This window comes from Pan paniscus, chromosome X (genome assembly GCF_029289425.2).
Source record: "Pan paniscus chromosome X, NHGRI_mPanPan1-v2.0_pri, whole genome shotgun sequence".
Classification (NCBI taxonomy): Eukaryota; Metazoa; Chordata; class Mammalia; order Primates; family Hominidae; genus Pan; species Pan paniscus.
Window position 1 is genome coordinate 54,652,034 of NC_073272.2, and position 15,803 is coordinate 54,667,836.

Sequence of the window (15,803 nt, forward strand, 5' to 3'; positions counted from 1 at the left end):
CTCAGAGCTGGGACCAGACCTGCTTCCCAGACTGATCTCCTATTCCCCATTCCTCCCTTGAGGGAGGGATCCAGGCCTGGTTTCTCTCTTTTTAGCTCAGCTCAACACATTGCTTGACACAGAAGAGATGTTCAATTAAATCTTTGTTGTATGAATGAACAGACAAATGATATAGATCTTCCCTTCAATACTCCTGTCCTTCCCTCCACCTCTTCACCAGCTCCAAGGAGGCATGCCCAGGCTGATGGCAAGGCCAGATCATAGAGGTTAGAGCAGGGTGACTTTTTCTCTTATAAAGCTTCTTCCATTCATTCAACAATCTCTACCAAGTACCTTCTTGGTTTTAGGAAGAAAACTAACGTACTTAGCAGCTACTACGTGCTAGGTGTTTTCATATATATTACCTGTATAGTTGCACCGAGTCTTCCAAACAGCTCTAAAAGGGTTTTCTCTCCATTTTATTTTCTCTCCATTTTATTGATCATGTTTCAGTGTGGTTAAACAGTTTGCCAAGGCCACACAGTTGGGAAATGGCAGAACTGGGATTCACACCTGGGCAAGTATGTTGACACACCCCAAGCCTACAACGATCACCCACTACCTTTACTGCATTACAATTCCACCCTCCACACTTTTGCTGATGCAACGCCTATGTAAGCAACACCCTCCCAAGTATTTCTAACTTGCTAAATCTTTTCTGTCTGGTAAGGTCCAGCTCCAATGCTGTTTTCTCAAATAGGTTTTCTGTGGTTCTCCCAGAAGAAAGTTTCCTCCCCCTCCTCTGGGTTCCCAAGGTACTATACATTATACTATAGCCTTTCTCATGGCTCAGAGCACACTCTACTTCAGGAGACAGTAATGCACACATATGTCTGCCATTTCCCACTGCCCTGGGATCCTTGAGGACAAGGACCAATTCCAGGTCCTTAGCCTCAGTCTCCTCCTCTATTAAATGGGAATAATAATCCCTGTCTCACAGGTCTGGTGTGAGGCATATACAGCACTGGCACACAGTAGGAGCTCACTACCTGTGAGTTAAGCTTTATTTTATAGTAGATCAAGTTCCAAGTAGTGAGAACTTTTTTCTTATTTGTTCTATACACCCATATATATTTTTTCCCACAAGAAGGGAACGACATGGAACACCCATATTTATAACTTGCTTGTTTTAACAATGTAATTTCTGGCCGGGCACAGTGGCTCACGCCTGTAATCTCAGCACTTCCGGAGGTGATGGCAGGTGGATCACCTGAGGTCAGGAGTTTGAGACCAGCCTGACCAACATGGTGAAACCCTGTCTCTACTAAAAATACAAAATTAGCCGGGCGTGGTGTCACATACCTGCAATCCCAGCTACTCGGGAGAGTGAGACAGGAGAATCACTTGAACCCAGGAGGCAGAGGTTACAGTGAGCCAAGATCGTGCCATTGCACTCCAGCCTGGGTGTCGAGAGCGAAACTCCGTCTCAAAAAAAAAAAAAAAAACGTAATTTCTATCTTACCAGTTCTTTCTCATTATTCTCACAGTCCCAACTCAAATGGTAGCTATTTGCTGCTATTAAATGCCTGTCACGCAACTTCTTTCAGTTTGCAATCTAGGTAAAAAGTAGCAGGAGTAGCCAGAACACGGGGATGGGGAAGAAAGGTCCTTTTCAGGGATCCTGACCTGTTTGGAGAAGGAGTCCTCAAGTTCTGTGATGTCATTAGAAAACTCTCCAGATGTGGTGACGGAGCTTCCACCACCATCGATGCCCCCACCACAGGAGCCTCCATATGGGAGCCCCCGTTCAAGCCGGTGGCTCCGGGCACCAGCCATGGCACCCTCGTCCAGCGAGGCAGGCTTGCCCTCGAAGTACGCGGGGTTCTGTGCCTTCTCATACTCCTCAAAGGAGAACTGCATCCGCATGTTGGAAAGGATGATGCGGCGGGACATGCGGCTCTCTGAGGCTGAGCTGCGTAGCCGCTCAAAGTTCTTGTTCATGCGGTACTGGCGGAAGGCTGTCTGGATGGTCCTGGCAGCCCTGCGGCTCAGGAAGGAGCCCCCATACTTCCTCTCCAGCATTTCCACCTGGCAGAGAAGGGTCGAGGGGAACAAGGTCAGAAAGTCATGGCAGCCTCATCTCCCTAGGCAGTCAACCACACCACCCCCACTGGAATCATGGCTGACTGCTTACAGCCACCGAGAGCGCCAGGCTAGGTGCTCAGTGTTGTCTCCTCACTTGAATTTCAGATAACACTAGTCAAATGGGATTGGATTATGTTTTGTTTTCTTATTTGCAAGAAGAACATATTGATTATTTGAAAACAGGAAACAAACAGAGAAGCCAAAAAAAAAAAGAAAGCAAGGTAGAAATAAATGGAGAGCAAGAAGGAAAGAAAGGAGGAAGAAAGAGAATGAGAAAGGAGAAGGAGAGAGGGAGAGAGAAAGGCAGAGAAGGAAGGAAGGTAGGTAGGTAGGTTGAATTACCTACATTCCAAACACCTAAGCATAACTAGAATATGTCTTTTGGTGTAGGGTATATGTTTTTGTATATGTCCTTCCAGTTTTTTCCTATATGTAGTATTTTGTTTTCCCTCCACCTTTCTTTTTAGCTAAACAATCTATTGTATGGCACTCTTCTGAAGAGGTCAACTGATGTGTGTTCTTCCTGTTAGACTGAGTTTTTTGGGGACTGGATCCAGGACTCATTCATCTTTACATCGCCAGGACCCGGGCAGGGAGCTCAGTAAATGTTTCTTGAGTGAATACAAGCCTCAGTGGATAGGTGGTGAATGAGTGCATCCCCAGTGGGGTGAAGGGTCCTGGGCCAGTCTTCTCCAATTCCAGCCTCATTATCCCTCCCTGATACCACCCCCAAGAGCCACATCCCAAACCCTCCCCTGGCGCTCTCTTGCATCCCGACTCCCATTCCCAACCAGACGCCTCTGTTGCACCTTCTTGTCCTGCAGGTCTGTGGAGAGTTCATAGCTGTCCGATAGGGCCTTGGAGCGCTTTATCTCCTCCTCCTCCTGCTTCCTCAGGGCGACACTGGCTGGCTGGAGGCGTGCCCGCTGAGCCCAGGGAAGGCCCACTCCAGCAGGGGGGCCCCCCATGTGGCTGCTGGAGGGGGGCAGCTGGCTCAGCCGGTAGGGGGGTTGGCTCCCAGGACTATCAACCGCTGTGCTCAGGTCACTGCCTGGGGCATCACCCTCCACACTGTGGGGATGAGATAAGATGAGCCAGGATGTGGGGACAGGAGAGGGGCCTACTGGGCCAGACTGAGAGTGGGTGAGCCAGATCCCTGCCCTCCATCCCATCCACCCCAGCTTCCTCACAGATATAGGGACCCAACACTTACAGGCCACAGTGAGTCCTAGCTCTTGGACGTCTCCCCACTCCCACCCAAGTCCCCTCCCTTCCAGCCCCCCTGCCTTCACGGCAAGATCCTCTTAGACTCCTTTCCCTCAAGGCTCTGTCTGGTCCCCAGTCCTCCTCACCCCTCACAGCCTTCTCCCCTAGACCACTCTCCTCCCAGTCTTGTCTCCTCATGCCCTTTCTTCTGTCCCCTCACAGCTCCACCCCTCCCCACAGACCTCTTCCCCTTACAGCTCCATCCCCTCCTGGCCTTGTCCCCAACGCAGTGCGCGCTGTGATTTCCCTCCCAGTCCGATTCCCAGCACCACCCCAGACTAGCTCCTTCAAAGCGCCACCCCCTCCCAGCCCTGTCCCAGCTGTGTGAGGCCCACCCCTGCACACAGCTCTCCCCTCATCCGCCCAGCCCTGTCCCCTGCAGCCTGGCCCCTGCCCCCTGGTGCCTGGACTCCGGGCCAGGCCAAGCCAGTTCCCAGGGTTCCCTGGTTGCGAGGGCAGGGCCAGCAGCAGGGCAGGGCGAGCAGCAACAGTGGGAGGCGCCTCCCATCCAGCATCCTCACAGGTAAAGAGCAGCCCTGCGGGGCAGCTTCCTTTTTCTCCTCATGGCCTCCTCTGCTCAGCTGGGGGAAGGGGGCAGGGGAGTCTCCACGCGTGGCAGGAGCTGGGCCCCGGGTCTTGCCTGCCCTGGTTTCCCAGAGCTGTTGTTCCACCAGAACTGCTCCCATGGTGCCATGGCAACCAGGCTGCCAGGGAACCCAGGTGGCGACAGAGCCCAGGCGCCTTGAGCCGAGCCTGCATGGTGAAGAGCCACAGAGGTGGGGAAGACAGGGAAGGAGTCGGGCGGGAAGGAACACGCAGGTGAGGCATGGAGGAGGCTGTGGGGGGAATGGGTGTGGCTGGGACCCAGAGAATGGTCTCATTATGGGGGGCACAAGGTTGGAGGCTCTTGGCTGGTAAGCAGGTGAAGGGGTACTCCCCAGCCCCTATTCGGCAAAGGCAAAGGGCAGAAATGGGCTGGGGTAGGTACTGGGGGGGACCCTACCAGTGCAGGAGCTGGAACTGCAACAGGCCTGCCAGCCTTGCAGCAGAGCGCTTTGCACTGGGGGCTGGATGTGGTGTGAAGGCTGCGCCCACGAGGCCCGGCCCGGTCCCGGGCTGCAGCGCTGTGGAGCTCGGCTCCGCCCTGGGGAGAGCTCCCACCCATCGCTCGCTCTCCACCCCAAATTCTCTCTCCTCCTGGGCCTGGGGCGGTGGCCCTGACATCACCCCCACTCCAGGGTTCAGCCCCAGCTCAGCCCACCCCCGGCATCCAAGATGTTCCTCTCCTCCCTGCCAGGACTGCAGGATCTTGCCCACTAATCTCTCAAACCTCCCCTCCCAGCACACGGCTCAAGCCCAGTTTTGATCAACTGTCTCCTGTATGCATGAACCATCATCTATAACTTCCACTGCTCAGAAGAGATAGCCCAAGTCCCTTATTCTGGCATTTGAGGCTTCTCCAAGATACAACAGCTAATATTTATAGACCATTTAGCACATTTAGGTACCATTCTTACCACTTCACACTGAATAACTTGCTTGCTCTTCAAGACAACCGTATGAGGTAGGTACTGTAATTTATCTTCATTTTACACATAAAGAAACTGAGGCCCAGAGAGGTTAAGTAACATATCTATGGTCACACAGCTACTAATGATAGAGCCAGGATTCAAATCCAGGCAGTCTGACTCCAGAGCCCACACTCTTAAACATTAAGCCATACTTCAGGGTTGGCTGCCAGCCCCCTACTCCATCCACCCATCATTCCAGCCTGGCCCACATCCTGCTTTTCCCAAATGCTCCTCTGCTTTCTACCTCCAAAACTGCTCATACAGTACCTACCACTTGAAATGCAATCCCCATCGTCTCCGCCATCTGCAATCTGAGAAATTCCCCCACATCCTAGTTCCGTCAAGATTCAGGTCATATGCCACCACTAAGAAGCCCTCCTGAATCCCGCCTCCAGCCAGAAATTATTGCTGATCCTGTTCAGAGCTCCCACACACAGCACATGTCTGTCCTGCTTTTTATGGCACAGGTTAGCTTTGGCAAAGCGTGACAGCTATTTGTGTTCATGACTCCCAGAATCCCAGCTCAGGAAGAGAATTTGATAATCTCCCAGCTAACACAGAGTACACGGCCTGGAACAGAGTAGGTGCTCAATAAAAGCTGCTGTCCAGAGGGAGTCAATGAATGTGCTCAGGAGGCTGCTCTAAGAAATACTCTCTCCTGAACTTTTACCACAGCCTCCAATCTCCTCTTCCAACCCATTCTTCACCCTGTGGCCAGTGAGAGCTTTCAAAAGTACAAATCTGGGCCGGGCGTGGTGGCTTACTCCTGAAATCCCAGCACTTTGGGAGGCTGAGGCGAGCAGATCACATGAGGCCAGGAGTTCAAAACCAACCCGGGCAACATGGCGAAAACCCGTCTCTAATGAAAATACAAAAATTAGCCGGGCGTGGTGGTGGGGGCCTGTAATCTCCTGCTGAGGCAGGAGAATCACTTGAATCCAGGAGGCAGAGGTTGCAGTGAGCCAAGATTGTGCCACTGCAGTCCAGCCTGGGAGACAGAGCGAGACTCCGTCTAAAAACAAACAAACAAACAAACAAACAAACAAAACCCACCACCACCACCACCAAAAGTACAAATCTAGGCCTGGCGCCGTGGATCATGCCTGTAATCCCAGCACTTTGGGAGGCCAAGGCAGGTGGATCACCTGAGGTCAGGAATTCAAGACCAGCCTGGCCAACATGATGAAACCACATCTCTACTAAAAATACAAAAATTAGCTGAGCATGGTGGGTGTGCCTGTAATCCCAGCTACTTGGGAGGCTGAGGCAGGAGAATCACTTGAACCCAAGAGACAGAGGTTGCAGTGAGCTGACATCGCACCACTGCACTCCAGCCTGGGAGATAGAGTGAGACTGTCTCCAAAAAAAAAAAAAAAAGTACAAATCTAGCTGGGCACAGTGGCTTATACTTGTAATCCCAGCTACTCCAGAGGCTGACATGGAAGGATCACTTAAGGCAGGAGTTGAAGACCAGCCTGGGCAACATGGCAAAACCTCATCTCTACCAAAAATACAAAAAATTAGCCAGGTGTGGTGGCGGGCCCCTGTAGTCCCAGCTACTTGGGAGGCTGAGGCACGAGAATCGCTTGAACCCGGGAGGTGGAGGCTGCAGTGAGCCAAGATTGTGCCACCACACTCCAGCCTGAGTGACAGAGTGAGACTCCATCTCAAAAAAAAAAAAGTATTGCCAGGCATGGTGGCTCAGGCCCATAATCTCAGCACTTTGGTAGGCTGAGGTAGGAGGATCACTTAAGCCCAGGAGTTCAAGACCAGCCTGGGCAACACAGGGAGACCCCGTCTCTACAGAAAATAAAAAATTAGCCAGGCGTGGTGGCGCATGCCTGTGGTCCTAGCTACTAGGGAGGCTGAGGCAGGAAAATCGCTTGAGCCCAGGAGGTCAAGGCTGCGGTAAGCTGTGATCGTGCCACTGCACTCCAGCCTGGGCAACAAAGTGAGACCCTGTCTCAAAAACAAAAACAAAAACAAAAACAAAACTGTACTAACCTAACTATTTCATTCTCTCACTAAAACCCTTCCACAGCGCCAGATAACTCACTCAACAAACAACAACTGAGCACCCTCTGTATGCCAGGCACAGTGCTGGGTGCTGGAAATATACTAGTGAGCAAAATGCACGAGAACATTCTCAGGGAGGTGATGTTCTAGTGAGGGAATGGGTGTGGCTGGGACCCAGAGAATTGTCTCATTATGGGGGGCACAAGGTTGGAGGCTTAGAGAAGAAAGAAACAAGTAAATATATCCTGCCATTTCAGGTAGGGGTGAAGTGCTAGGAAGGAAAATATAGCAGATTGCGAAAAGGTGCTGTTTGAGATGTGGTGCTCAGGGAAGGCCTTTCTGGAGCAATGGCATATAAGCAGAGTGCTGAGGGAAGTGAGAGGAAGTTGCATGGCAAAGGCAGAACAGTCCAGAGAGAGGGTACAGCCAGCGCAAAGGCCCGGAGGTAGAACTGTGTCTGGCATGTTCGAGAAACAGTGAAGAGGCCAGTGTGGCCGGAACAGAGTGAATGAGAGGAGATAGGAGGTAAGATCAGAGAGGTCATGGGGGCCAAATCGGAAAGGGCACGAGCCTACAATAAAGACTTTGGCTTTTGCTCTGATTGAGGTGAGCAGAGGAGGGACATGATCTAACTTGGGTGTTCCAGGAATCAGCAGCCATGGGATAACCTTCATCTTCCTCACTGTGGCCATGGATGGCTCTCCTGACTTGACCCCCACCTCATATATTCTCTGCCCCATTGCCCCAACCTGGCTACCTCCTGCTCAGCCTTCAATGCTCTGCTCAGGTATGCCTTTCCATGCCTGCCTGCCTCCTCCACACAGGCTGTCTTACACCCGCTCCTCTCGGGCTGCAGTAGGGCCCTGTTGTCACCTCTAATTCCTAGGGCAAAGGCACTACTTAGCTCATTGAATTCTTGAAACTTACCAAGGCAGGCACCATTAGCCTCATTTCATAGATGAAGACACTGAGGCTCAGAGAGGTGACATAAACTTGCTCAAGGTCACATAGCTATTAAGTAAAAAAGCTAGGATTCAAACCCAGGGCCCAGGCTTTTCATGACATCTTGTTGCCTCTCCTCACTCCCGGCTCCGTGCTGCCCCTGGCTCTGCACTCTTTGGCAATTCCTCCCTTGAGAGCTCACCCCCGTTTTGGTTGCAAAGGGAATAGTGGCAGGGAGATCAGGCTGTCAGCACAGCCTCCCACAAGGGAGCCTGGCAAAAAAAGGAGGGTGCTTGACGGCGTTGCTTCTGACATCATACATACTGCTGAAGAAACAGCACTGGGGATGTGGAATCCCTCAAGTCAGAGCCCCCAGAACAACACTCGGGGACATGCTGATCACATGGAAAATCTCTCTTCTTCTCTTTCTCTCGCACACATACACACACATGCAAACACACAGAGAGAGAAAGAGCCTGTTGTAGAGTAAGACGCTGGGCAGGCCAAGGCTCAGGTCCTGACTGCCACTGACCAGCTGTGTGAGCCCGTGCATGTCACTTTTCCTCTCTGCAACTCAGTTTCTCATCTGTGCAGGGGTCAAGCAAAACCAATTCCCTCTTTGGATTCCTGGACTTCAGAAACGGTCTGGGAGCACCCCCTCTCTGGACTCTTCCCAGCCAGGAGCAAAACATCTGCATGTGCACACACACACACACACACACACACTCACACACATGCATGCAGAGGTACAATAACACAGACACATGCAAAGGCAGACAAACCTAGAAACAAAAACACATCCACAGACACAAGAAAATAGACACAAACACATGCAGACATGCACATATACGGACACAACCACACACACACACTCACACACACACACACACGCCCATGTGCGCTGTCTGCTGGGCTATTCTGTGGGGGAAATTGGAGAGCATCCTCTGCAGAGGGGGAAATAAGCTATGTTACACAAATAACCACAGTACAAAGCAGAAAGTTATCAGGGCTGGGGAACAGAGGAAGTGCTGGGGGAGTGCAGGAGAGAGATCCCTTCTGTTTGGGGGTGGTTGAGCAGAATAAAAATAAACTCGCACTTACTGCGCACCTTCCCTGTGTCAGGCATTTTCCACACATTATTTAATCTGCATGGCAAACGTGAGGGAAGAATTAGGATTCCTATTTTGCAGATGAAGAAAAAAACTCCAAGAGGGGAAATGACTGCCAAAGGTCTCAGAGCTAGCAAGTGGCAGGACAGAGATTCAAACCCCAAAGCTTGTGCTAGTTCCTCTGCTGCCCGGAAGGCTTCCTGGGGGAGGAAGCTTGTGGACTGGGTCTTGCCTGGAAGGAGTTGGTAGAGATGAAGAGTGAGGGAACCTTGTGTGCCAAAGCACTAAGATGGGGAGAAGCAGTGTAGGATCTTCCACAGGGATCTGGGGCTGGCCTGCCCATGGCAGGGGCACTAATCCTCCTCGAATGCTGCTTCTAATGGGAGGTCTTCTCTCCCTCCTTCCCTTTATTGGCACTGCCCGGAACCAGGCAGCCAGCAGGGGATGGGATCAGGATGCAGTTGTCATGGAAACGAATGGGGGCTGTTGCCATGGATATCATAAGATGAGGGCAAGAGGAAGCTAGGGATGGTGAGGACTATCCCCATGACAACTTAGGTGGCAGCGGGGGGAACGGGACGGACTGGAAGTAGAGACAAGAAAACAAGACGAGGAGGTCATTGCACCTGGATGGGACCAGGGGCTTTGGGTTCTGGAAGGAGCAGACTGGGCCAGGAGACTGGACCCAGTGGCCGGGGAGAGAGGAGGCAGGGGGACTGCAGCCACCTCTCCCTCCAATATTTCTTCTGCAAGCTAGTTCTGCTGCCCAATCCCAGTGTCACAGGGATCTAAGCCCGAGCCCAGCCTGGCTTGGCACAGGAACTGACAGGGAAGAAAGAAGCCTTCAAAGGAGCTGAGCTGCATACACGGGCTTTGGGAGCACAAGACCTGGGTTTGAATCCCAGCTTTGCTGCTGTGCAGCCCTAAAAATAATAGTTGTCATTTATTGAGTTGTCATTTTGCTAGGCTGAGCAACACTGCAAGGTTTGGGTTGTTCTCTCTGAGGAGGACAGCACAGATGATGAAACTGAGGTACAGAGAGATGAAGTAACCTGCCCAAAGCCTTGAAGCTCAGCACTGGTGGAGCCAAGATTCAAACAAAAGTGTATCTGAACACAAAGCCCGTGCTCTTAGCACCACCCCACCCTCTGTCCCAGGCACTATAAGCAGTCCCTTCAAGGTACAGTCCTCGCATTCTTCATCTCCCCGTGCCTTCCCACAGTGGCGCACAAAGGATCGGATGCTGGGTAAATATTTGTGGAGTGGGTGAATGAGGAAGCAACCCAGGAGGAAGCAGGAAGGACTGAGGTTAGATGGAAGAAGCTCCTGACTTCAAGAGCGATGACTCATGGATGTGGCTAGCCAAGGGTGGCAGAAGACGCACAGAGCTGGGATGGACTGGACGGACTAGGCTTTATGAACCATCCAATCCCACAGACCCAAATGGAGGCCCAGAGAGTCAAAGTGACTTGCCCAGGGTTGCACAGGACAAGAATCCCCCTCACCTCTGGCCAGCATCCCACTCTTAGCTTCAGAAGCCCCTCTGAATCTGGCCTGTCTCCCCACCCCTCACCTCCCACCCTGCCCTGTAAGTTCCTCAATGTCACAGGCAATAGCAGGTTACTTGCAATTCCTAGACTACAGCAAGCTGATCCACATAACCAAGCCCATGCTCATACTCTTCCTTTGTTTCTTCTGCCCAGAATGTCTTCTGTCTCCCCTTCACCCCCGACTTGATTGATCTGGGTGAGCTCATCTTCATCTTGCAGTACCCTGAGCAGGTTGGTCCTTCTGGGAAGTCAATGCTGACTCACTCCTGCCGCTCACGGAACATGACAGGGTCAGTGACTCCCTCCCCTGTGTCTTATGCATACCCATATATCACAGTCAGTCTTTCTTCCTGGCTAACTTGTGGTTCTCTCTTAAAGTGTCCGTCTCCCACCCCACACCCCCGTCCTGTTTCCCAAGGGCAGCGGCCCAGTGTGATTCACCTTTGCGGACCTATGGCACTCATGCCAGTACTAAGCACACAGCAGTTACTCAGCAGCCACCCTGGGTCCTCGAAGACCACAGGTAGAAATCACGTGTGTCTGTGTGTGTGTGACCATCCTGCCTGACAACTGTCACCCTAAAGGCCACAGCCTCATGTGCTTAAAAGCCACCCACACCCAGCCTTGTGATTACATCCACCAGACACAGACATCAAGGCTGCCAGGTACATAAAGTCACCACTTCACACAATCAACCTCACACTCAGAATTCCTCACACCCAGTCTCACATCATCACATTTCCTCAGCTCTGCAGCAGTGTGCACAGTCTCACAACTGTGAGACCTGCAGAGCCTTGTGCAAAGACATGTGTGAGGATGCCCGGCCACATGGAGGCCATGCGTGCACACATATTTCTCTCACGGCTGATCAAAACCCCACCCCCTTCCCACAGCACAAGCCCTCTGCCCGATTCAGCCAATTCAGTTGCCCACGGGTCGGGAGGGCCATCTGACCCTGACTTGCCCCCTCCCTCCATGTAGTTGAACCCCCGTCCCCACCCCCACACTTGCTTCTCTCTCCATTCAGCAGAAGGGTAGAATGGTCTCCTCGTCCCCAGCCCCAGGTCACCTACATTCACACACCCTGGAGAGCAGAATAAACAGAGTAATGTACCCACCATTCCCCTGCATGACCCTGGAGCGCTCCCCCAGGTTTTTGTCTATGCGGTCCCTATCTCCTATAATGCCTTCTCACCCCTTGCCACCTTTTCAAACCCTTACCAGCCTTCAAGGCTCAACTCTTGCACCTCTTCCTCCAGCAAGCCCTCCTGGACACCACACCTCCCCACCCACCTTGACATCTCCTTCCTCTCTGGGCCAGGAACAAAATGTGCTCATTACTGAAGCCATTCCTGTCCAATCAGGTTAACCCTTTGCATCCTTCCTACTTTCCCAAAGGATTTCTCATCTCTCATCTCCCCTGGGAGATGGAGAGCTCGCAGAGGACACAGCCACTGTCATGCTTAAAAAAAAAAAAATCTTTTTGTAGAGACGAGATCTCACTATGTTGCCCAGGCTGATCTGAAACTCCTGGCCTCAAGCCATCTGCCTGTCTCAGCCTCCCAAAGGGCTAGGATTACAGGTGTGAGCCACCACACCCGGCCTCTGTCTTACTTTGGATCTCTCACAGTATTTAGCGTCAGGTCTTATACCCAGTAAGGGCTCAAACAATGCTTTGTTGAGTAGAATGAGGAAGAGTAAATAAGGGAGACAGGCAGGGAGGGAGGGGAGAAATAAATGAGACTTTGAATGGGTGAATGAGTAGATGAGTTGAGCGAGTGAGGCAATAAGTGAGGGAAGGAGGTGAGGTTCTAGGAAACCTAGAGGTTCAATGTGATAGAGATGCTGAAGGGAGGGAGGAAAGAAAAGACAGGAGAAAACTCTCACCTGGGCCTTAATCAAAACAAGAGCCACCAATCACAGCACACTTGCCCAACAGTGCACAAGCTCCTATGCTGGGCTCGTTGTGTTCTTTCTTGCTAATCTTCATGACAACCCAGAGAGGTAGGTATATTCTCACTGTACTCAGGAGGAAAACAAAGCTCAAGGAGAAGAAAAAACTTGCTCAAGGTTATACAGATGTAAGTGGCAGAACCAGAAGGTAAACTCAGATTTGTCTAATACCAAAGGCTCAGACAGGAAAAGTCGGGGGTATGAGCCCACTTCAGACACATCATGGAAGGTGTGAGTCCTACAAACCCGTAAAGGACATCTTCCACCCTCCAGCTGAGAGCCTCCAGGGAGTCTTAGAACCAGCCTCTGCCCAGGTGCAGGGAATATTTAGGGTCGTTGCATTGGAGGGAAATGGCTTCCTCTCAGATTCAGAGATCCCTAAAGTTGTAGAATCAGAACCTTAAAAGTAAACGATCAAGGAATCTAAACATTGCAGAATATTAAAACTGCATCATCAGAATTTGTTCAAATGGTAGAATTATGCAATCTTAAAACCACAGGACTGGAAAATCCCCAAATCACTGCATTGTAGAAATAGAAATCATAAAATTGCAGTGGAATGTGTCACTGAATCATTGTCTATTAAATTCACATAATCATAGCTTCTTAAAACTGTAGCATCTCAGATTCACAAAATGTCACAGCTGGAAGAGTCATTGGAGACCCTCTAATCCAATCCTTCTCCTTTTTATAGATGTCAAAGAGGTCATGCGACACATCCAAGGTTAGCCTGCCCGTGTTGGGAGTCATTCATGCATTTATTGAGTGCCTCCTGGGTGTTGACAAAACCACGAATCAAACCCTACTCTCTTTCCCGGCCCCTATTCCCAGCCCTGGATAGGAAAGAAGGCAAGGCCCTGGTGGGGATTGGAAGAGGGAAGTGGGGTGGGTGGAATATACATCAGACAGAGAGAAGAGATCAGCTTTTATTGATGGAAATTCCTTTGTACACAGCAACACGCACTCTGAGAGGCCTTTTCCTCCTGATAATATTTACAGAGCACTATGGGAATGGCAGAGGGCATGGGGTGAGGCCTTCAAGCAGTGGAGGAGATGGCAGCAATGGCCACAGCAAGGGAACAAACGACAGGGAACTAGGCAGGCTGGGTCCCGCCCCCGTCTGGTCCTCTGAGCCCTAGGCACCCTGCATCTCTGTTTGTGCTCACAGAGGACAGAGGTAGGTCCTTGGGATGTCATTTGGAGACCTCTCCAGTAGTGGCAGGCTCCAGGGTGCCTGGGAAGTGGGAGTGCGGGTACGGGAGGGTCCAGGTTCCAAGCTCCAAGCTCCAAGCTCTGCTTCTCCCACATTTTAGTCAGACCTAGGGCTCCAGCTCTCTTTAATTCAGGGGCTGGAGTCCAGAGGAGACAGCAGTGGGGATGGGAATTCCAAGAAGAAGGTGGGGGGAGGAAGGGGCACGATGCTTGCCCATCTGGTTCCTGAAGCAGGGGACAGGGTCCCATGGGGGGATCTGCGGGGGGGTGGGTGGGGGGAAGGAGGGGCTGGTTAAGGCTTTTGCTTCTGCATAGAAAACGGCCCTTGTCCTCTCAGTTACCGAGAGGAGGGACTACTGCACTCCGAGGCCGGACAGCAGAACTGGTGAGCGTCTTCCTCTTCCTCTTCCTCAGTCTCCTCCTCCTCCTCCTCTTCCCTGGGGCCAGGAAGGGCGGGGTAGAGGCCACAGGCGGTGGGTGACAGAGAGAGGCAGAGGCATTAGTTTGCAGAGCAGGGGAGATACGCGAAGGGCCAGGACCGGAACCAGAAGGTGGGACGAGAATGGGGGTCAGGGTGGGGAGGCCAGTGTGATGGATTATCCAGGGTCACACCCAACTCAGTGTGCTGGGACAGCCCTCCCCCACACCCAGCCTGGGCTCAGTCTTAAGGTCACCCTCAGCATATATCAACTCCCTTTCTAACCCTGCCAGGTGCCTGACCCTCATTTTAATATAATAACAGCAACCTGCTCTCATTTTGCACGCATCATCTCACTTAGCCCCTACAACAGCTCTGCAGAGGAGCATTTTAGAGATGAGGGAATTAAAGCTCAGAAAGGTTAGATAACTTGCTCTAGGTCACACAGCTGGGTAAGTGGTAGAGTCAGGATTTGAACCCAGAGTTTTTGGAGCTCCAAGTCTCAGACTCATCCCACTAGGTCCTTTGGGTGAACTTGGCACTATCTCTAGAAACCCACCCTGCTCTTGAAGGACAAGGATTTGTATTTCCTGAAGGTTCAGGCTCAGGAAAATGGGAGATACTTGGAAATGGAGTACGGAAAGCCCACAGCTTTGGAAGCAAACAGACCTGGGTTCAAATCCCATCTCTACAAGTGGTTCCAGGCTATATGCCCTTGAGCGCATTATTGTCACTCTTGGAGCCTCAGTTTCCTCGTCTGTAAAAATGGGGCTCGTGATGTGAACCTCCCAGGACTGTTGCAAGAACTAGAACATATATCAAGTGTCTGGCAAACACCAGCAATGGGAACATGGTGGTGATTATTGTTAACTACTCGTGAGCTAAATCTAATTCCCAAAGTGGCCGTCTGCCCACACAGAAGCAGCCACAGCAGTGGGAGAAGAGTCGCTGCAGGAACAAGCACCTAACCCTAGGGTGCTGCTGAGCAGTACCAGGGGCCAGGCTGCATGTGGCATTCACTGGTGCTGGGCTACAGTTTCATATGGTGGATGGACAGACAGTTGGGCTGGGAGGGGACCAGGTGACTTGGGAGTGACAAGGCTGACCTTCTGGGGACAGACAAGGAAACAGTTACCCTCATTCCCAGACCCCTTGGCTCAGGGGATGCAGGAATTATGGAATCCAGGAGACTGGAAGAATGGGAAGAGGTGGGAAGGAACGCAGACAGGGAAGTGAAGGGAAAGGAAAGGAAGGCATTGCTGTCCATCTGATGCACAGACAAGCACACACACACACGCACACGCCTTTCTCAGACTCAGAGCTCCCTCTGACACATTGTTCCACGGACTTCCTGAATCAGCAAAATCACATGAAGCAGGGCGCAAGTTCTGGGCAAGTAGCCCTCCCTTTCTGAGTGTCCCATTCCTCATCTATAAAAAGAGAACATCCACACCTCTCCAGGCTGTCATGAGGAACAAGTGATATTCCATTCCCACTGCTCACTCCCCTCTTTTCCAGGCGAGGCCCCTGCTTCCTCTCCCCCTAACACTGCAGTCACCTCCTGATTTCTTCTCCCTCCCTTCTTGAACCACATTAGCCTTCCTAAAGCCCACCTTCAAGCATGCATCTCTTCTGCTCAGAC

The 15,803-nt window shown here is 51.7% G+C and overlaps 1 protein-coding gene across 10 annotated transcripts in view; it reads right to left on the reverse strand.

The window, feature by feature from the left end:
• IQSEC2 (IQ motif and Sec7 domain ArfGEF 2) overlaps positions 1-15,803 on the reverse strand; it is a 95,537-nt gene that overhangs the window by 26,993 nt on the left and 52,741 nt on the right. For 8 of the 10 annotated variants that reach the window (XM_055106466.2, XM_055106462.2, XM_057301102.2 and 5 more), the window contains 2 exons: positions 2,934-3,195; positions 1,666-2,067 (listed from right to left, as the gene is read on the reverse strand). In XM_055106466.2, coding sequence (XP_054962441.1) covers positions 1,666-2,067; positions 2,934-3,195 — 664 coding nt within the window. Of the gene's footprint in view, positions 1-1,665; positions 2,068-2,933; positions 3,196-5,232; positions 5,314-13,443; positions 14,181-15,803 lie in introns of those variants that run through there. The other 2 variants (XM_055106465.2, XM_057301104.2) reach the window with 2 other exon arrangements.